This window comes from Patella vulgata, chromosome 6 (assembly GCF_932274485.2).
Source record: "Patella vulgata chromosome 6, xgPatVulg1.2, whole genome shotgun sequence".
Taxonomy (NCBI): Eukaryota; Metazoa; Mollusca; class Gastropoda; family Patellidae; genus Patella; species Patella vulgata.
In genome coordinates this window covers 16,297,632-16,320,169 of record NC_065884.2, presented here as the reverse complement: position 1 = coordinate 16,320,169, position 22,538 = coordinate 16,297,632, and the positions used below count along the sequence as shown (strand labels likewise).

At 36.6% G+C, this 22,538-nt stretch overlaps 2 protein-coding genes and 1 long non-coding RNA gene across 3 annotated transcripts; 2 read left to right on the top strand and 1 right to left on the bottom strand.

Annotated features, from left to right (window-relative positions):
- The first annotated feature begins 385 nt into the window (after window positions 1-385).
- LOC126823679 (uncharacterized) lies at window positions 386-14,005 on the top strand. The gene is made up of 3 exons (XR_007681243.2): window positions 386-521; window positions 12,739-12,884; window positions 13,786-14,005. It is a non-coding gene; the product is annotated as an uncharacterized LOC126823679 (long non-coding RNA).
- A 2,151-nt stretch (window positions 14,006-16,156) lies between these two features.
- LOC126823660 (centrosomal protein of 128 kDa) lies at window positions 16,157-20,656 on the top strand. The gene is made up of 3 exons (XM_050552625.2): window positions 16,157-18,617; window positions 18,947-19,069; window positions 19,622-20,656. Exons 1-3 carry the CDS (start codon window positions 17,216-17,218, stop codon window positions 19,801-19,803), a joined length of 1,707 nt encoding a protein of 568 aa, XP_050408582.1. The 5' UTR covers window positions 16,157-17,215; the 3' UTR covers window positions 19,804-20,656.
- LOC126823674 (uncharacterized) lies at window positions 20,423-22,342 on the bottom strand. Its single transcript, XM_050552647.2, has 3 exons — window positions 21,640-22,342; window positions 21,116-21,283; window positions 20,423-20,624 (listed from the first exon to the last, which is right to left on the bottom strand). Exons 1-3 carry the CDS (start codon window positions 22,340-22,342, stop codon window positions 20,500-20,502), a joined length of 996 nt encoding a protein of 331 aa, XP_050408604.2. The 3' UTR covers window positions 20,423-20,499.
- Between the last annotated feature and the right edge of the window lie 196 nt (window positions 22,343-22,538).

Sequence of the window (22,538 nt, the reverse complement as noted above, 5' to 3'; positions counted from 1 at the left end):
CCACTAAAAGAAATTACTAAATCTTGTGAATTTGCCCGGCTATAACTTTTATCTAAATTTATGTTGGACTCATTGTTCCACACTACAGGCGGAGGAACATCTGACTGTGTCCAACCAGTCTGCTTTCATTTATTATTTTTGGCAATTTTTGGATTATCTTCGCCGTTTCTCGTTCGAGTTTTTTCTATGGAAAATTCATATTTGACCTGTAATTTATTTCCGAAAAGAATAATATTTTTAAATAGAAAAGAAATTTCCTTATAGTCATAAAATATCTTAGCCTTAAAGATATTTTTGATATGGAAATATATATTACGTACATAACGACCTACTTAATAGTAGATTTGGTAAAATTCGTGACGTAATGCACATATTTCGTTTCATACATTGAATCGATACGGAATACATAGAAAATCTGAAGTCACCTTCAAGTAAAATGGCTTCGAAGTTGAGCGTCGTATTTCGTCGTTTCGCGTCGTCTTCCCCCTCTGGTCCTTCGGCTGTTGCTGGGGAACATTCGGGTAAAGTAATTATTTGTTTGATATGGTAAACTGAATTTTAAAAAGAACAGGTGTAGAATAGTTTTGCACAAAATAAACATTGACTAATATTCCACATGACAAAGTTCGTGTCAGGAGCCTGAGGAAATCTCAGTCTCACTCTCAGTCATGACCATGGGCCAGGACATGAATAATGACCATGGGCCAGGACATGAATAATAACATGCATGACGGCCATACCTGGACCGAAATGTTGCCCGCACGCTGCGTCCCACTGCTGGATTTTAACAGATGTTTGGCAGAGGGAGGGTTAGGGCGTTAGGCCATGTATGGATATGCGCACACAGTTGACAGTTGTACATTCAATAATGACAATAATCAATATAATAAAACAATATGAATTCTTAATTAAAAACCCCAATACGATTAAGGGCTAGATCAAGCACAAATAAAAGCATTGGGAAGGGGGGGGGGGGCGCGTATTGTCAACCATAATAATAAAACATTAAGATTTTCTTCAATGTGTATTTAATTTTTAGCTATTTTTTTGAGACCTTTCAAGTTGCAATGCCAATAAGCCGGAATAAGCTGTCATCATTAATCAGTCTTTCAATTGTTGAAGACTGTTATGTATATGAACTGGTACTTGTGATAGTCTTAATAACTGATGGACACTTTGTTACTTCTTAATTTTAACGTCGCTTACCATAAAAACATATATGATTCAAACATTTTATTTGAAAAATGTGCAGATTTGAAAAGATTGTATGACCATAATGTAGCATGTTTTTCAACTGAATGCAAAGACGTAGACAGACATGGTTATTTTTAATATTATAAATCAATGCTACTTTAAATGTTTAGCTCACATACCCGGTACCTTGCAAAACCATTTCATTTATCAAGGGCAATGCATGTTGTGTTTAATAGATTAGATTATTGAACAGACCCCGTTCAATGTAGTAATGGAAGAACTTGCACACAACCGCAAATATTGTTGTTTAAAAGTAAGTCAAGCGTTGATTTTGTACTCGCATGACCGGCCATGGCTCTTCATAACGTCTGAATCGCGCAGTTTGATTGGCTGTTGTAAATCAACAGGTGATTTAGCTCTGCCTTCTAGATGTGATCGAGTGCTTTACTACTTGAAATGATAATGGCTGCCTAGAAACATCTTCCCTGAGATCATTTGCGCTGATGTCAGGTAGGTTTATATATACTTAATTGTATATGTGTTTTGGAAATTGATTAATTAACAAAATTATCAATATTCATTGTCTCTAAAGACGTCCATATCTTCACAGACAGGTGTATCCAGACATGAGGCGATTTTTAGTCAAAAAGCTCATCCCCTTACCCCAGTTGACAATTGGTTACTGAGTAGCGAGTATTCCAAATGTCGATGCTTCAGATATTTGCTTGGGACTACATGTAGGATGACAGGTGCCTAAAGCCTCCACTCACATTTAAATTTAACTAGTTTTAGTCACTGAAATACATGTACCTGTATATCTCAATTTCTTCCTTTAGAAAAATTTCACAGTTCTTTGCTGAATTTATGCTGTAGCTGGTATATAGAGAGATACCTCTTCATGTACCGGAGTCAGGCAGGGTAGTAGTAGGCCTATCTTTTCTAGGATTAACATGATTAAAAGAGGAAGCTGGAAAAATGGTTGTAGTGATAAATTTATTATGTATAGATCCCACTCTCATGAGTCGCTGGTTATTATTTGTAAATTTACTTCTACATTTGTATCATTTGCAAACCAACTGTCAGCTAACTTTGCCAACTTAAAAGGCCAAAAAGCCATAGTGGTCCATCTGGAGGAAGACCAAATCGGGACTACTCAGTTAATTTCGGTTTGTCCCTAAAGTCCTAAAGTCATTTAGGATATTTATGCCAATATTTATACCATAGTCATTGGAATATCGGTATGCTACTTTCGTGTACATAGATGAGACCTATTCTGGCCTCTATTAACCCCAACTAAAAATAGCCGACGAGCAAAATTTTGAAATAGCACCCCTGCTGTAGCACCATTGAGCGATACAGGAATGTTTGTACAGTCCTTGGCGTATAGTATGCTTAGGTGGGATTTATCATCCTGATCAGATTACAATTTTGCTTTGTTGATTGTGTATTACTGACAGAAGGCACGCCTCTGTTACTATTCCAAATCGTTACTAAGGAAAATAGGCTTAATTCACTTGTTTGAATCAGCAGTTCACATGAGTAAGTGACACCTTTGAGATGTTAATGTAATAGATGGTATTGCCAAAGGCTGATGGCCAGTCTACAATGTTATATAAATCCTTTAATTACTTTACTTTAATAAAAAAGTGTGATTAATTATAGACTTAGAATGAATGTCCAGACAAGTTCCAATTTATGTTAGTGGTGGCCAGCCCACGCCGATTTCTGATATTAAAGATACATTATATAAGATTTAGATAAAGAGCTAGCCATTCTTGCTATAATAGTTCAGAAATAGATAATGTAAAATGAATAATTTAAAAATTTCATTCAAATTACTCTATTGCGAGCGAAGATATTAGCCTTTGAAGGTTTGACAAGACGTGTGCAATTATTTCAACCACCGTACTGGTTGTTCGAAGCTAAGTCTCACTCCTCTATTTTTAGCTTAAATCAGAATATGGCTGAACTGTTCTAATCTATTTAATATCAGAGAAATCTTATGCCATCGAGAGTTGATTATGGCCTGGATAAGTTAATTAATGTCTAATTAATACATTATTTCGGTTACGTCTTGATTGTTTTCAAATTTGAGTGAATTCTGTCACTACAGGCCCGGGACTGTACAGCGCAGTGAACGCTTACGGCTGGCCCCAAGATCCATTCACTTGATTTGATATCTGTTTATTTGGTGCAATGTCTATTTTCTGTCTTGTCGGCAGGTTTATCTTGTAGATTTTATGTTACGTGTAGTGAGGTCCTCCTGCACTTACTATTAGATAACATTTCAGGCCTAAAGAAAGACCTGCAATTCAATAGGCAGATTTAGCTCTTGCATAATGTATGTTTAATAAATTAGTCCAAATAGTTCCCATATATATGTGTACTTGTTATAAACAATACAGTCAATACGGTTGAGAGTTTAGAGTCTACGAATATGAGCATTTTGATGAGGGTAGTTGTTGAGCCGACTTTCTGTTTACACATAATTACAGACTGCTCTGGTTCACCTGAGACTTCCACTGTGCTCCGTTCTTCGAAGATGATATAAATGGAACAGACGCACAATCACACTTTAAATCTGATGAGTTTGCATAAGAATTAAACTAGTAGCTTCGTGAGAGAAATCTAAGACAGCTACCCACCACTTATAGATTCCAATTTTATTTAATAAAAAAGGAAATTATTGATTTATTGAATATATGAATGTTGATAATAAAAGATGTAATTTCTACATAAAAAATCAATCAGATGTTTAAAGATGGGTTCCCGCTAACAAACTGGGTGATTTAATGGATATATGGACTAAAAACATATTCAAACTAATTAATTTGTCATAATTTTGCTTCAAATCCTTCTCAAACATTGTAATTGCGAAGGAATGTCCTGCTATAAAAATTCGATCAAACCAGGTCATGTTTACGTCACGTGACTTACCTCTCTTAGAAGTCAAAGGAGAATTCATTGCATACATAAGACGGTGTTGTTTTTAATCGCTTACTATTTTTACAAATATCGAATCCTAATTAAATTCTCGGATTATCCACTACCTGCATCTTTTTCCGTCATTTTTATCTCAGAAAAGTGTTGTACGTCTAATTCTTCATAAAGTTTATCAACTTGTACATCAAGCGCTCAATGTTCACATGTGACCTTTCACATCACGCGTGCAGAAATTCCTAATCAATGGGCTGTTGATTAGGCGAACCTTACATTTTTGTCTGTATACACTCCATGAGTGTTATTCGGGGAATCCAGTATTTTTCTAGTAAGATTGGATATCTCTACTTTACATATATACCAAAATTACCATACTTTTATTGGAAATAACCACCCGACATAGGCGTACAAGCTGGGGGAGCTGGGGGGGCAGCCGCCCCCCCATTTTGGGCACCAAATGCTGGGAAAATTTGGGCGAACCTTACATTTTTGTCTGTATACACTCCATGAGTGTTATTCGGGGAATCCAGTATTTTTCTAGTAAGATTGGATATCTCTACTTTACATCTATACCAAAATTACCATACTTTTATTGGAAATAACCACCCGACATAGGCGTACGAGCTGGGGGGGGCGGCCGCCCCCCCATTTTGGGCACCAAATGCTGGGAAAATTTGGGCACACAATTGTATTTTGTAAAAGTTGTATAAAAAAAGATATTGTGTTCTTGAATGTGTCCAATTTAACAGCGAATTTATTATTATTATGTAACATACTAAGAACCTAACTACATTTTTTGGGCCCCCCCCCAGTCAAAAATTTCCCCGTACGCCTATGCCACCCGATAAATACTTTTCTGGGAACCCATCTTTAAGTATTACACCACTGAAGAGAGTGGAAAATCTAGTTCTCTTTAAAGAGGCATTATTGTTATTTTATTAATTGTATTTAATATAGGCCTATAAGAATCAGATTTAAAGTAGAGTACTTTTCATGAATATTCATTGATGGATATGGCCCAATATTCCTCAAGTGTTAATTGATGCAATTAGAATTGAGACAATACACCATGCATGTATAGCCGGTTAAAATAGGGTATTTTTCAGGTTATCATCCTTGTAACCCATTTGTAAAGGGATATTTGTCGATGTTTAATCAGGCCCAGCATCTGGTTATTTCAGGTAGCTGCTTACTAAAGTAGTTCCTTTGTTAATTATCATTCTGTCAGTGAGGTAGAATGAAGAAAGGTATTTTAGAATCAGGAACGGGTTGCACACATTTGGTAGTCGTGTTGTTGTTGTTCTTAAAGTGATGTTCTGTCAATTTGAGTACTTGACAAGAAATTTGTTATTCATGTTCTTTGGACACTGGACAGTTGTACAACAATTCAGAGACTTCGATATCAGGTTCATATAGTACTTGTCATAATCACAGCTGGCTAGAGAGAATTAACAAGGAAGAGGCCTAGGTAGAATTTATATTCCCATCTTTCTGTCAGTTTCGTTGGCCAATAAGTTCTTTGTTAATGCTCCGAGACGCTTGAAATATTGATCATTTCAGTGATTAGGTTATAGGTAAGACAATCTGTGTAATAAAAATTATAAAATAGCTGAACCTTGAGCAATACCCATCCAAAAGCTAGGGAAGGAGTTGAGACATTTTGGAATAGATTTGTCTGGCAAGTGGCAAACTTTATACATTCATTTACCAGTTCCACTTTTTAAGAAATAGACGCTATTTTTACAGCTTCCTTGAGGCAAAACAACCTCCATCTGAGCTTTCATTCTTTCATCTTTTACATTCACGCTACCGTGTACACAGGGCCTTGTTTTTTTGTCCCATGTTTATTACCAGGTCCTACATACTGCATGGCACTTGTAGGATAACTAGAGAAATGTGAATTCAATGAAGCACAAAATTTCAGAGAAATGAGCTCTTAATTTAAGGGAGGTGGGATCATCACAATACATTATTCACTTTTACATTCTTTTCTAATTGATATCAATTTGGATATTTTAGGTGGTGCAAAGATGTGGAAGCTTTTAACAGCTTTGGTTGCTATACCCTCTGTTGGAGTAGCATATGTCAATGCTTTTGTATTTGGTGACCATCATATAGAACGACCAGAATTTCATAAATATGATCACTTGAGAATTAGATCCAAGGTAGGCTTGTGTAATGTAACATTTAGTTTAATCAGATTTTCATAAAAAATAAATCAAAGTCGGTTATATATTTTTTTTAAAGGTATTTAAATAAATAGGGTTTAACAATACTTGCTAAATGTGAACCAACCTGGGTAGTCACTAGTGAAAATGGGCATATGTCATACAGTACTCTTTAGGGATATTTTACCTGCCTACCCCAATGTGTAGGCAGGACCTCGGTTTTCCGTACCATTTGAATGATTGATCGACTCCATCTCCATGCTTGGCCCTCCTTCCTGCACCATTTAGTTGCCACTGACAAAGGAGAAACCAGACTGGAAAACCAGGAGGAACTTTCTCGGCCATCACCAGGATGGAATGGTTAACCGGTGCACGTAGCATCATAAGGTCTGTCATTGTTGAGTCAGGTATCAATTCTCTGCTTGTATATGGCAAGGAGTAGGTTTGCCTGTCCAAGCTTGTGGGTTTTCTCCAGGTCCTCCAATTTCCTCCCACTACTAAAGACCCCTGCGTGCAAGCGAATTATTGAAACAAATTGAAGTATGTTAGTCCCAAAATATAGAGAAAGAGTTAACTATTCTGGACTAGACTATTTCATAATTATCTTTTTGTACTTTGGAACTTTCATATTTAATTTCTACAATTTTTCTTAAAGGTCTTTTTTTTGTTCCAAAAAGCTTTCAATAAAGAAATTAATTTATCATTTATTGTCAGATATGAATATGTTACCAATTGATTTGGGTTGGATTCTGTTTTGCTTTTTCAGCCATTCCCCTGGGGAGATGGAAATCACACCTTATTTCACAACAAAGAAGTTGTTCCCTTACCAGATGGTTATGAAGAAGATTAAAGATGTTTATTTATAGTATAAGAAATTCTAGAAATATACCAATTGATACAAAACTTGAAACTAGAACATGAACTGTTTGTGTAAAATAATTAAATATTAAAAAAAAAATGTTAATAAAAAAATTGAAATATAAATGTTTCTTTCCTAATTCTATACTATGTATAAATGATATGAACATTACGTACAGTGTAGAATGTAGGTATTTTTGTGTTTGTGTTGAAGATAAAGGGAAAAGTATCAACAGACATGGCTACCCTCCATATATTAATGTGGTGGGTATATCCGGTAAGTAAAGGCGCTCACGACGAGTCCCGGTGGGACAGGAAACTTAATTTGATCAAATTTGAATAAACACAACACTGGTAACATACCGACCAAACCTAAATTATTGACATTCATCAAGTGGTTTTGATAGATGGCGAAAAGGACTAATAGCTTATGCCGGACGGAGAGAAAGAATGTGGATAGAAGTGACGACATCCTTATTATGACTCATCGAGCAAATCCCTTGAAGTTAGTAAAATATGATCTCCAAATATTAGACCTGAAGGGTAATTACAAGGTTTTGATGACGGGGACAATGAGTGTGGTTTAATGGTCGAGAGCGAGACATTATGTAATATATTGAAACAACACAAGTGACGTAGTCACGGGTTGTTGTTTCAATATATTACGCAATGTCTTAAAGGACAATATTGGTGCCAGTCATTATCACATACGTGATAGAACTGGTTAAACACGTTCCAAATATTATTTTAGAGATCATTGCTACCATAGATGCGTAATCAATGCTTCAACAATCGGAAGTGACGAACGCAAAAGGAAAATACGAGTTATGCCTCTATATAGCTGACTGAAATGACGAGTGATAACAGATACATGGGCGAATTTCTGCTCACTAATAATTCCTTCGAAGACCAAAATGTCCAACTCCGAATTTAAAAGGCTTTTGGGTCTTTACCGTCTTAGTCCGTGCAAACTTTTAGTTTAAAGGCTCAATACCACTCTTGTTGTAACTGAATAATATGTCCCAATCTTTATTCTGGTCAACAAATTTGTACTATTTTACAAAACATTACAATTATTTTACAATTAAATGATGATACAAATTTCATCTTAACACACCTAATTTAAAAAAAATGGAAAAATTCAATTAAATGATCTGAAAACCATGACGTAAAGCTTTTCAAATGTGACTTGGATTTAAAAATATTTTTGAACCCTCTGGACAAGTAAAATAGGATTTAATGGATAATTTACACAACAGGTAGGACACTAACACATCTAGTACTTAGAATAAGGCTATTTTTTTTATTTTCTGGATCTGTCAAGCCAGCAAGAGTGTTATTGTCCCTTTAAACTTTAAATACTATGGTACCCCCATTAGCCAATTACGTAGCATTAATTAAAATGGCTGGAGAACGAGTATCAAAATTCTAAATTTGTTAATCTCGTCTATCGTCTAATTTCAAACTTCTATTCATGTGATTTCTTTAAGACAATGTGTAATCCAATCTCTTTATTTGTCCATGTAAATTTTAAATCTGTTGATTGGACACCTGATCGGGAACATTATAATGTTGATATAAACGACTCGCTAACCTACAATCTCACCAAAAATCGGTGGTGGGGGGTGACCGAATGGTTAGCACGTGCGCGCTGTATCATAAGGTCTGTCACTCTCTCTCACTCTCTCTCTCGCCAAAAATCACATGCCCTAACCTTATTTACATCTTGGAGACATTGACAAAAATTGAGCTGGCCTTAACAAATAGATTTTGCCATGTAAAGACACTGCAGTGGCGGATACAGCATTTTTATTTAGGAGGGGGTCCTCCGAGAAAATTTTAAAAATCGGGGTGTCAATGGTTATTTGTGGCGCATATCTGGACCTGAATACAAAATCCAATTTTACCATCAACAAACAGCTCATTACACGATTCGTAGAAACGAATAAAAAGTAAATGTTTTGATACCGAAGGGACCGTAGAGTATAAACCATTTATATTTTCATAAAATTTCATCATTTCTCATAAAATGGAAAAGTGTCATGGGTCATTCCATGTCAAGTGGGTCAATTTTCAGAAATTTGGGAAATCGAGCATTTACTCGTGTTTCAGCTATCTTGTTTTTACCTTTCTAGTGAAGATATACAGGCAATATATGTGTGTAGATTACGAATCTGCAATGAGTGGTATGGTTCGTATGCTACTTGGCCATGAAAACCGAAAACAATTTGGTGTAACTGTATATTTTCTGGATTTTCTAGTGCTCCATGAGCTACAAGATAATAGTTATACACCCATATTTTGGCCTATCCAGAGATTGCCGGTAGTACTACATAAGAAACATATGAGAACTCAACAGTCTTCACTAGATTCCAAGAAAATGAATGTGGTTTTAGACACAAATTTTCAAAAAATTACCACGTATTTCCGAGCCTAATGAACCCGATAAATGAGCACCTAAAATTCTGAAACTTGGTGTAATTATAGTTTGTACTAATATCTCCAACATATGTTAAAGCCATTCTTTTCCCATGCCATCTATCTAAAGATAGATAACTATGTTTGAAAAAAGCAAGACATCCCCTTTCCCATTCCAGAAATAGTTATTCCATCAATTTTGACCTATCGGTTACTGGGTTACGGTCTTTTGAATAATAGCGGTCACGCCCATTTTGGCCGAAATCCCCAAAATTGAGAGGACCGTATCTCAGGAACCTATAGTTGAATCAAGCTCAAATTAGGAATATCAGCTTTTTCAGCCATGATAAACATGTAAACCAAAGTTCAGCAAAATCGAAGGGGGTATGACCCAAAACACAAATTTTGAAAAAATCGACAAAATATTGAGATGGCATGGGACAAGAATAGTTTTAACAAATGTATTATGTTAGAGACATTAGTATAGAAACTACATTACACAAGTTCCAGATTTTTATACGCCCACATTTTCATGTGGACATATATTGTCGTCGCCCCTGTCCGTCCGTCCGGACGTCCGTCCACAATTGTTTGTAAACAGTCTACAGGTCACAATTTTTATCCGATTTCAACGAAACTTGAAATATAGGTTTATCACCCTAAGATCTCGGTTCCTTTCCATATTGACAAGTATCGGACTGTAACTTCATGGATTGTGGCCCCTGATTATACGAAAAATCACGTTTTTAGCTTGTGAACACTGTAGAGGTCACAATTTTTTTCCGATTTAGTTTAAACTTGACATGTATGATTATAACCCAAAGATCTCGGTTCCTTTCGATATTCGTGCATATCGGAACGTAACTTCCTGAATTATGGCCCCTGATTGTACGAAAAATCGCGTTTTTAGCTTGTGGACCCTATAGAGGTCATAATTTTTATCCGATTTAAAAAACCGTATTATTATATCACCGTTAAACCAGGACGGCTGAGTTCGAATTTCGTGAAAATCGGCCCAAAACTGACAGACAAAATGGCCGCCGTTCGTTCTCAAATAGCGTAAAAAATATGGTATATGAAGGTTTTGGACCTTATAGAGGTCACATTTTTATCCGATTTTGTTGAAACTTGAAATGTAAGTTTATAACACAAAGATCGTGGTTCCTTTCGATATTCGCGCATATCGGACCGTAACTTCCTGAATTATGGCCCCTGATTGTACGAAAAATTGCAATTTTAGCTTGTGGACCCAATAGAGGTCATAAATTTTATCCGATTGAGAAAAACTTATTATTATATCACCGTTAAACCCTAAGGGTGACTGAGTTCGAATTTTGTGAAAATCGGCCCAAAACTGACAGACAAAATGGCCGCCCTTCGTTCTCAAATAGCGTAAAAATATGGTATATCAAGGTTGTGAACCCTATGGAGGTCACAATTTTTATCCGATTTTGTTGAAACTTAAAATGTAAGTTTATAACCCAAAGATCTCGGTTCCTTTCGATATTCGCGCATATCGGAACGTAACTTCCTGAATTATGGCCCCTGATTATACGAAAAATTGCGATTTTAGCTTGTGGACCCAATAGAGGTCATAAATTTTATCCGATTGAGAAAAACTTATTATTATATCACCGTTAAACCCTAAGGATGATTGAGTTCGAATTTCGTGAAAATCGGCCCAAAACTGACAGACAAAATGTCCGCAATTCGTTCTCAAATAGCGTAAAAATATGGCACATCAAGGGTGTGGACCCTATATAGAGGTCACAATTTTTATCCAATTGTGATGAAACTTGAAATGTAAGTTTATAACCCAAAGATCTCGGTTCCTTTCCATACTCGCGCATATCGGACAGTAACTTCCTGAATTATGGCCCCTGATTGTACGAAAAATCACTTTCTTTTTAGCTTGTTCTCTATCCACCTCTCGAAAATGTGGGCGTATCCTGCCTGGCAGCCGCTGGTTTGGTACTCATCTACCGGGTTCAGTCGGCTCGAAAATATGATAATTGACATAGATTGACCCAAAACACAGATTTTGAAAAAATTGAAAAAATATCTAGACGGCATGGAACAAGAATGGCTTTAACATATATTGGAGACATTAGTACAAACTATAATTACACCAAGTGCTCATCTACCGGGTTCTATCGGCTCGACAATACGAGGCAATTTTCGAAAATTTGTGTCTAAAACCATATTCGAGGCCAATTGTCTGGGAATCTAGTGAAGACTGGTGCCTTTTCATATGTTTCCTATGTAGTATTACCGGCAATCTTTGGAGCACTACAAAATCTAGAAAATGTACAATTACACCAATTTGTTTTTCGGTTTTTATGACCAAGTAGCATGCGTACCCCACCACTCACCTGTAATCTACACAAAAAGTTCTTTAAGACAACCAAATCTGAGCTGTACATGTATATCTGCACTGAAACTTACTGATACAGTAAATTATTGATACATGTACATATTTTGTTTCCAAAACTCATCAGGTAACTCATGAAACTCAAATGCCAGTATCTCAGTCAATTTTCAAGCTACAGACCACAAAATTTGCATAGTTTCTAGTTTTTTCATGTACAATAACATATATATTTTCCAGATTCTTTCGAGGGGGTCGATTTCCCACCCCTGGCCCACTTGACATGGAATGTACCCTAATAAAAAATATAAAATTTCTCATCAAATGAGAGGAAAGAATTACCAAAATATAAAATTAACAATAAATCGCTACTAGTATAATAAGTTTCTGTACTAATAAATCTGGATGTGAATAAGAAAATCATCCAGACATTCTATGACCCCCAGCTTACTGCTCGCTTTCATTTTCTATTTGACAGTGTTCCGTCAATGTTATGTGGGTACATGTATATGAACACAGGGCCCCCACAGGGGGGTGCTGAAGGGGGGGGGATATTCCCGAGGCGACACTTCTTGGTGGTGGCAAATTATCTAAGTGCATACCAGAAATATTTAAAGGGCGACCTTTTGAATAATTATGGTCTATCCTCCTGGATGCTGAGATAGCAAATCACCGGCCTTCGCTTCCCCTCCACCTGTGTAAACCTGTTCATATTTCAGCAATGACCTAGTGACCTCAACTAGTTTCGCCACCGAAAGACTGATTACCTTAAGATATGTTTGGTTGTTTTAGGTGGTGCAAAAAAGTGGAAGATGCTAACAGGTTTAGTAGCTCTACCCGCTGTTGGTGTGGCATATGTCAATGCTTTTGTATTTGGTGACCACCATGAAGAACCACCCGAATTTCATAAATATGAGCACTTGAGAACTAGAACCAAGGTAGGTCTATTTGATGTAACGTAATATAAGGAATATCGTCTAGTCATTCGGATAGGATGGCAAGTCGGGATCTGATTATGTGTAAACGCAAGAGAACCCTCGCCAGTTGGAATTCTAAGAAAGAAAAAGACTAGACCATACAGGTAAAAAAAAAATCAATAACGTACATGTAACGCAAGAGAATTCTAAAATAAAAAGAATAGACCGTACAGGTAAAAATAATCAATAACGTGCACTGGCAGGTAAATATAGTCTATAACGTACAGGTAAAAATAATCTATAACGTACAAGTAAATATAATCTGTAACGTACAGGTAATATATAACGTACAGGTAAATATAGTCTATAACGTACAGGTAATATATAGCGTACACCTAAATATAGTCTATAAAGTACAGGTAAAAATCTATAACGTACAGGTAAATATAGTCTATAACGTACAGGCAATATAGTCTATAAAGTACAGATAAATATAATATATAATAATTGCGATCGGTTTTTTTTTTATAAATAATACTCTTTCAATATTTCCGGAAACTTGTATATGATTAATTCCATCATTCGCGTTACATTAACTTTACTGGACACGTAACCAAATGGTTAAAGTTAGACTTGATTTAGAGTCTTGTTTCCAAGCGTTTTGAACTCTTTCTTCGCCCATGGAACCCTAAGCTTGTACTACTTTTTCGGAAAGATGAATCTTTTTGTAATTCAGTCAGTTTATGTTTCCGTTATCATTATCCCAGTTGATGTTTAGACTTGAATATTTTAATGTGATTATTATTGACTAGTTAGTTAGCGCTAAGAGTAAATCAGGGATCATTCTAACCACAGAGATAGGTGGCCATGTAGGAATAGAATGAAAATAATAATATCTTGCTGGCTTTTTTTTTTGTTCCAGCCATTCCCCTGGGGAGATGGAAATCACACTTTATTCCACAACAAGCATGCCACCCCATTACCAGATGGCTATGAAGAAGATTAAAGATGTTTTCTTTCTCTTTATATATAGTTAAAAGAAGTCTAGAAATTGGTACAAAACTTGAAACTAGAACCTGAACTTTTGTGTGAAATAATTACAAAGTATTTTTTTTAAAAATGTTAATAAAATATGAAATATATCTTGTTATCTTTTTTTAATTCTATGTGTGTGTGTGTGTAATCTGAATATGGATACTCGGATAACTTTGTTAAATGACGAATGTAGCACCATGGGCCTTCTGTCAGACGTGGAGAGCGGGAGTTGGAAACCGGTCGCCAAATCCTACGTACGACCCATGCATCTTTTCTTACTACATGTACATATCTTAGTAGCCCTGTGATCGTCTAGAATTTGTCTCTGGTTGTCTTTACTTCCGCTTCACGTTGTGTGTTTACCTCTTACTGTTTTCTTAAGACGTTTGTTTTTCCAGGAATAACAATGCTACAGTTCGTTTTTACATTTTATATAGCATAGCCGGACACATAGATACAAACATAGTATAGATTAGAATACCAAAGTCATTCTCAAACCCTAGCCAGCCAGACTCGATATGAGCGAGTCTGCTGATAGAAATTGCTACATCTTTCCCCTTCTGGAATCAAGCTGCTGTCTGGAGATTGCTCACAAATATGATAATTTTGTAGCTGTGGGGTTTGGACGTTCAATTATCTCATTGGTCAAATATGATGTAATTAATTAGAGCTATTGGTTAATTAAGTCGAATGACGTCGAAACCCACCCTTATATGGTAATGGAAATTTACTGGAGAAACTTCTCATGAGATATGTTATCATGTTGTTGACATATAGAACCAGCTATGTTTTGGTTCTATAACTCTTTTTTATCTACCCATCTGTCACTCATTCGCTAGTTTGATTTAAGTATTTTAAGTACATGTGAATATGTTTGAATCCCACAACTTGCCAAAACAATAGTTAATACAATATAATGCCATCATTAATTTCACGAGCAAAAATTCTACTAAAAGTGTTATACGAAGCTCATCATCAAACTTTTTAACAGATTAGCATATTACCCATTCCTACATTCTCAACCAAAGCCAACCCGGAAAAATCCGCGTGAGCTTCCTTGCTGTTTAATACCTGATATATATAGGAGCCGGAAGGGGTGGGTGCTGTCCAGTTTCGGTGAACCATCCATTTTTTCGGGCAATGTATTTCCGTTTGTCGGGCACAAACATTAGAGAATGACACCATATATCATAGAAGTATAATTGTAAAATGATATTGCTCACGGTTTACGCTTTAAATACTAAAATACTTAAGACCTCGCGCAATAACATTTGTGGGGAAAATCGTTTTGGATAATGATTGATTCATTCTGAAAATTAGGTTGACAAAGAAACATTTCGGGCAAATAGAAACACACACACACACACCACATACACACGCTTAAACTGAGATTGACCCCCCCCCCCCCTACTCCTATGCTGAAAGGGAAATAGGCCTACTCATACATCCGAGCAGCTATCAGAATAAAGGTACATTTCCGCTATTACAAGTGGTCTATAGACAAAGTTTGCTTCACTCTATAAATACGATGTGCTTTAAATCACGAGGTCTGTCATTGAGTCAACTGGCGTGGTTTCAATACCCATTTTGTACGTGACAAGTAATAGGGTTGTCGCGTGTCCAATCTCGTGGGTTTTCTCCGGCTCCCCCGGTTTCCTCCCACGGCTAAAGGTCATTGCGTGAAATCGAATTATTGAAATAAACTGAACCATGTTAGTCCCGAATGACCTAGTTTGTATGGCGTAAACGACACTCCGTACGTGACGAGGAGTAGGGTCGTCGCATGTCCAACCTCTTGGGTTTTCTTTAGATCCTCCAGTTTGCTCCCACAGCTAAAGACCTCTACATGCAACCGAATTATTGCAATACAATTGGACCATGTTAGTCCCGAAATGACCTAGCTTATATATATTGAGTGAACGATACTCATTACGTGACAGGAAGAAGAGTCGTCGCATGTCGAACCTCTTGGGTTTTCTCCGATCCTTGATCGGTTTGCTCCCACAGCTAAAACCTCTACATAGGCCTACAACCGAAGTATTGAAATACAATTGAACCATGTTAGTCCCGAATTGACCTAGTTTGTATCGAGTAGACATGTAATTTTGTACCAATAATAGCCCACATTTTCTAGGTAACCTTAATGTTATGATAATTTGTGAATTGCTTTTCAGTATAACATTACATTATATCTTTACATGTATAAGTCAACAATAAACTTTATACATCGCTATGATACGCTATTCATTCATACGCCATGTTTGTCCTGTAGATTTCATTTACTTCAAGACAAATCATACACTGTAATGGAGTTTAAAGTCTCGTCAACACAACGCTTTGGTCAGTTTGGGACTAACATAGGGTTCTTTTTTCTGTAGTCACGTGTACAGTGCCTGAGAGTCGAATTTTGTCCGGGCATTGGCGTCGCCGCCGAACTTTATGGAAGTCTTAATGTCATGGGGTCAACGTGTACATTAGTGGACCTCAGTGTCTCTTTCTTCGCAACCGAAAGACTAGGCAAAGCTTTATGCGTTGGAAATATGATCGCTTAAATTATCGTCAAACTAACCTGTTTCTCAGTTTGAACGTAAATATTTGACGAAGCCTCTTTCAGTGTCATAGGGATTACAAAATGTGTTGTGTTAAGGAACTACAAAATGTGTTGTCGAGTTTGATCAATCAGCTTTAAATTAAATGGTCGGATACGCCATTACACTACAGTCATACCTTTTTCTAATGTGAGGACCAAGGTTAGAAGTAGGTAAGAATGGATTACAGTATAGAGAAGTACCGCAACTTTTAAACTGAGACATTCTAACTAGATTCGTATACGGCAAGCTCGCTATATATAAGTATTTTTTAAATCCTTATAATATTGTCATTGATTATAATCTTTGATCGAATTCTTCGATACGAATACACGACTCTTTAAATACAAAACGCATATTTGTATAATGTGCTTTGTGTATTTTCGTGAATGACATAAAAAATGTCTTTGTGGGTGTCCACACCTTATTAAAAAAAAGCCTCGCTTGAAACAACTTTGTACAATTGTTTTCATCAAATAACAAAATTGAATACAATTGTATATTAGTAGAACGCGTTGGTCGCATACTATAGTATATGTCTTAACTACCTTTGTCATGGTTAGTAATAGTATTGGATTGAATAACATGGGCAATACCCTATTGAAACGCGTTTAATTTTAGACAGTTTATTGTTATTATAGTAGTGCAAAGTTATCGAGAAATATTAATTGTATTTCTTGCCTAGTTACTGGTGAAAATGTGTTCTGTGTTTAATTAAGAACCTTGAGGATGCCTCTGCACGTGAAATATAGACATAGCACGGGATGGACTGGATTACCAGAAATTCATACTCTACCAAAAAGGCCACCGACCCCTGATATTCTTCGACCCAAAAACGTCCTTATACCTACATCATTAGAAAATGCCCGGAGAAGGGCGATGATTCTTATTCATTCGACTGAGAAAGATGTACAATGTTTTAAAGAAAAACATTTCAGGAATGCTAGAAATACGTTCGGAATTGAAACAGATGATTTGATCAGATATGTTCACGAAAAAACGGGCAAGCAAGCGCGAGCTAAGGATTATAAGGAATTCGATCAGTTTTTAAGTCGCTGTCGAACCACGGCTTCACTTGTTCAGAAAGACGAACTAGAGAAAATGGATGTCATCCTTAAAAGAACTTCTACCTTTGACGTATTAGTTCAAAAATCGAAGGAAAAACTAGAAGAGGCTTTAAATGATTACGTTGATAAATATTGCTTAAGTTTTGCTTCTGAAGCTCAAAATCGTGAGATTAAATGTGTTCACGAATACGAAAACAATATTGTAGAGTGGCGTCGAATCGCTAAAGATACTTTGGCCGAGTTGGAAGACATTCTTCGGGAGTATGCTATCTATTGTGGTGACAGCTTCGAGAACTTTAAAAGACAGTATGATAATATATTACACTGCATGCGAAGTGCTTTGAAAATGTTTCCCAGAATTGCTAACGCTTTAAAGAACTGGATTACCGCTGATGAAGCTTATCCAAGAAAACTCCATGATCAAGCGAACGCGTTAATGGTTGAAAAACTGAACAAAATAAAAGAAGTGCGGGAACAGCAACTTAGAGCAGGACATGTTCAACATCAATTGAAGCACACAGATTATAGCACAACGAAAATAACCAAAAGACTTAACCAGACTATTGAAAATAAGAGATATTTCAGAAAAAAAGAAGTGTCTCTTTCGGAGAAGCAGCAAAAACTGGAACTGACCGTTGCAAAGAAACAGAAAGAAATGGAAACGTTGTACGAGGAACATTATTTTGAACAAGCAGACTCGCCATCGGCTTCGAACAACATACTTTTTAAAATATCTATAGTTCAAGATGAAATTATTAAATTACAGAAAACCTTAGAAAACACCAAAAAGAACTTAAAAAATACAAAAATTGAGAGAAAAACCATCGAAAAAGATGTCCATAGGTTACAGAAGTTGTGCGACAACAGCATCAAATCTGAGAAATACATTTCTAAAGAAGTAATAGTCAAAGAAGAAAAGCTTAAATCAAATCATCACGAAAACAGAGAGCTGAGGAAGAAAATCGAGTGCTTGAAAAAGATTCGTTCTATAAAATTACATCCCGATACCCTGAAGAAGATATTTGCTGAAAGTTATTCTCCGGGCAAGAAATTTGAAATAACAGGTGAGTTGAAGTTAACAAATACAATGAGCAAAATACAGTCCCTACCCAATTTCTAAGGGGCCTGTTTGTAATGTATTGAATTTTGGAACTAAAAATTAATTCTTTGAGTTGGCAGAACCTCCCGAGAAACAGAGGTAATTTGAATTACAAACGGGTACAGTTTTCAGAATTTGTGCTTGTTCAATCTGCGTCTTAAGTCCAGCGAAAGAATGCTACTTTGGTTCCCTGATGGAAATTTTTTATATGCCCGACAATACGCTATTAAATGGAACTCTGGTATACAATATAGCCTAATTTGATTTATTAGTCAAGCTGCTTGAATATTTCAGATGGTTTTGGTGATGCATGTAAGATAGCTGCTGCACACATTGGATATAAATGGCCGTTACTGTACCTTGAATTACCATTTCAACCAGCTAGAGATTCTAATATCAGGAATCAAGACATAGAAGGTAACCTTAACCCATAATTCACGCAAACCAATTTGATTTACCATGCGATCTATTATGCTCCCAAGCAAAGTTGCCTTCCCTTGCTGTTCACAATTTGAATGATAAAAAGCGACCACTCTATATTTTCAGTAACAAAAAAGGGATTCTATTAAATTTATCGCGTAGCCTTATGTATAACCGAAAATTTAAGGTCCGCTTTTGTTGTTACCGTGAGTCTTACCATTCTGAACTAAGAGACCCGGAGACAGTACAGCTATAGCGATCATTTGGTTTTCGAGCGATAGTTTCGTACGTCGTCTTGCAAATTTGACAAGGCTGGAAAACTCCCAGGAACTGTCTCAGCCTGTGACTAAGTGAATAAGACGCTGACTAGCTAGTCTAGGGGTCGTGGGTTCGATCCCGGTGTTGGCCGAGAAAGATCATCGGGATTTTTCCGGTAATAGTGACGGTCGTTTTCAATCGAAACTCACACAATTGCTGTAAGAATTATTTGGTTATTATCGGAATTGTGTGTGCATTAATTCAATATTTACATTTTTTGTATATTTCTAGCATTTGACATTGCTGGACAAAAACGAGATCTCAGCACAATGGACGTAGCTCTCAGAAGCTTAGCCAAATGGAAGCGTCTTAACAGTAAAGCTACAGTGTATATGCTTGTGTCGTCATTGAGGATTATTGGGGCTGGAAAAATCGCTAATAGAATTGAAAAACAAAGATTGTCAACGAAATAAGGATTAACTGCTATCAATAAACATATGTTTAGTGTCTATACTCTATCGATGTCTTTAATCACATGGATCAAACGAAGGTCGGTAGATAAGGAATAGAATTTAATGATGTGGCGGGAAATGATATCGTCTGCGCACTGTTCAATATTCTATTGGGCGGAAATTTGTGATGGTGAATGGTATTCCTTAAGACCGTGTAAATATTCGATATTTCTGCAATAAACTGGAAATTGCAGAATGATAAAAAAAAATACTAAGGACTGGGTCTGCTAAGAGAGTTGCAGCGACACAATAATGTTTCAGTGACACAATAGTCTTCCGGTGACACAACAGTCTTCCAGATAATAACACAATCCTATTGTACAATACCATATTCAGTGAAGCATGATAGCTACAAATTCGTTGGGAATTTCTGCAATTTATCGAGGAATTCCGATTGAATTCAACCCATGTGGAGATCTTATAAAGGCATTCAGTTTTCTTATGTTGGATTTATTTTAAAGTTTCTTTTAAAAGTTAAATTAATATTTCCTTATTTACATTTTTAGACATGATGAAGTTTGCATATTGTCAGGAACTCTGTTTACACTATTAACATACATTTGCTATTTTCATTGCGCGGTAAGTTTCTAACATTGGGGCAATATCAAGAATCCATGCATATTTGAGAACCCTGCGTTTCGAATCATCTTATCAATTTTAATCTGAACGAAGTTCCAGCTGCCGTGTGTTTATCTGGTTCATGTACGCCTGCGTGATAAGTGCCAGTTGTGATGTATTTTCTGGTGACAATCCTCGGACCCGTAATTCTAGATGATCTAAAACTGAAAGATAGAAATAAACGCTACAAATTTTATTTATTTATTTATTTATTTATTTATAAAATGACGCGTTGGGTCGTGGGTGGACATGAGATCGAATATATACGTGCCTAACGTCGGAGGTGTTTTCTCTGTGGTTTCACACATTGAGTTCAAACCATTTATTGAAATGATAAGTATGTTCGCCCCGATATGACCTAGTTTGCATTCTACAATCTTAGCTTACATACTTGATATAATAACACGTCGAATAGTCAGTCATCTTGGAAGAAATCTTACATAAAGTATCGCTGGATATAGTAGTAGGCCTACCCAATCTGTTATTGGGGTGGGGGCGGGGTGGGGGTCTTTGCACCGCACAGGACCCTATGGTTTTTTGTTACCCCCCACCCTCACCCTCACCCTCCCCCCCTTCAAACGGTTAAGCCGACTATGGTTTATGGTACTTCTGGAATAGTATACAGATAGTATACGAAAAATGTTAAATAACTTACTTTTAGGCATTCTCTGTGCTGCTAATTTACAAATGGTATCAACTGTGGCTAAGGTCATGGCAGCATTTATGGTAAATTCTCTCAGTTTAGTACATTTCTGTAGAAGGTAGATGAGAGAATTATCAAGAGGATCCTCGGAGGTGTGGTCTATCGATATCCGAAATCTAACTAAACAAAAAAAAACATATTAAAATTAAAGAAGTTGAACAATACAAAAAAAAACATATTAAACATTAAAGAAGTTGAACAATACAAGTTTGCTTTTCGGCAAAATCGGCGGACCGTTTATTGGCTCTATAATAGCATTTTTTGTGACTATTGTGTAACGGTAAAAAGAAAGAGGCGTTTGTAACTACTATTGGTGTGCTTTATAATGACTAGCAGTGGCATGGTGCGTCGATAACAATATGGTTCTGTTGACAGCACTAGAGACCCTTCTGAAACTCAACTTTCAAATTATCACCCTGTCCAATGACCCCTGCTTGTCAGAACACGACAGAAACCCATTGACTATATTTACTTACCAAGATCTTTGTAAAAATTATTAGCAATGTGCATCACAACTTCTGACATCCTTTCTGTATCGGGTTCTAGGTCATTCGGGTATCCTTCCCAGCTTAGTATGTCTACTTCCACAACTTGTGCACCGCGACATAAGGCGCTCGTGTATTCAATCTGTGACATCATTCCCAAAAAATGAAAAATGACTTTACAATTCGGTGAACGCTCTCTAAAGTTCGTCCAATCATAATGTGAAAGAACACGACCCTGCGGTTCAGATGAATCAATAACTAGCCGCAAGCTCTCCAAAGTAGTTCCTAATTTCTTACCCAGAATATCCAAGACAGTTTGGTTCAAATAAATAAAGTTCAGATACAAATGTTTCAGAGTGGTAAACTTTCTAAGAGCCGCCAGAAAACTATCATTATGTGGTGCCATGTAACGTAACTCAAAAAAATCTTTCATTTGTAGTGTCTGAAGTGTGTTTTTGGCATGGCACGCAGCTAATGCTTTCAAAACTCGACCACCGTCTCTAAAATCTATCTGTGCCCCAGATATATCAATGAATTGAAGATGTCGTTGTTTTCTAATAAACTTACACAGGGCACCAACCAGTCTTGCTCTCGACATTTCAAAGAATCTCCATCCATGGTAGAAATCCATGTAATCTATTTTTAAAGACAAAATCTTGGTTCCTCGAACCTTTGACAAATGTGTTAGGAACATTTCCACGGCTTGGGCCATTGGCCGAGCACTGTGTAGTGTCGGGTGACCACATTCCACTTCTAAATGTCTGATATGTGTTCCAAACTTACTAAGGAACACGCGTGATTTTGAAGCTGTCTCAAGGGAACGTATACCGGCAAATAAAACATACTTTTTTCTCCAGAGAATAGGTGAATGAAATGCCGCATTGAACGTT

Bases quoted from the DNA above. Each gene is read 5' to 3' on its own strand.
- LOC126823660 (XM_050552625.2), top strand. From the start codon at position 17,216: ATGCCTCTGCACGTGAAATATAGACATAGCACGGGATGGACTGGATTA. The intron at 18,618-18,946 runs GTGAGTTGAAGT...TGAATATTTCAG, and splicing joins CAAGAAATTTGAAATAACAG to ATGGTTTTGGTGATGCATGT. The intron at 19,070-19,621 runs GTAACCTTAACC...GTATATTTCTAG, and splicing joins CAGGAATCAAGACATAGAAG to CATTTGACATTGCTGGACAA.
- LOC126823674 (XM_050552647.2), bottom strand. From the start codon at position 22,342: ATGTTCCTAACACATTTGTCAAAGGTTCGAGGAACCAAGATTTTGTCT. The intron at 21,284-21,639 runs GTAAGTAAATAT...TTTTTTGTTTAG, and splicing joins TAATTTTTACAAAGATCTTG to TTAGATTTCGGATATCGATA. The intron at 20,625-21,115 runs GTAAGTTATTTA...TCTATCTTTCAG, and splicing joins AGCACAGAGAATGCCTAAAA to TTTTAGATCATCTAGAATTA.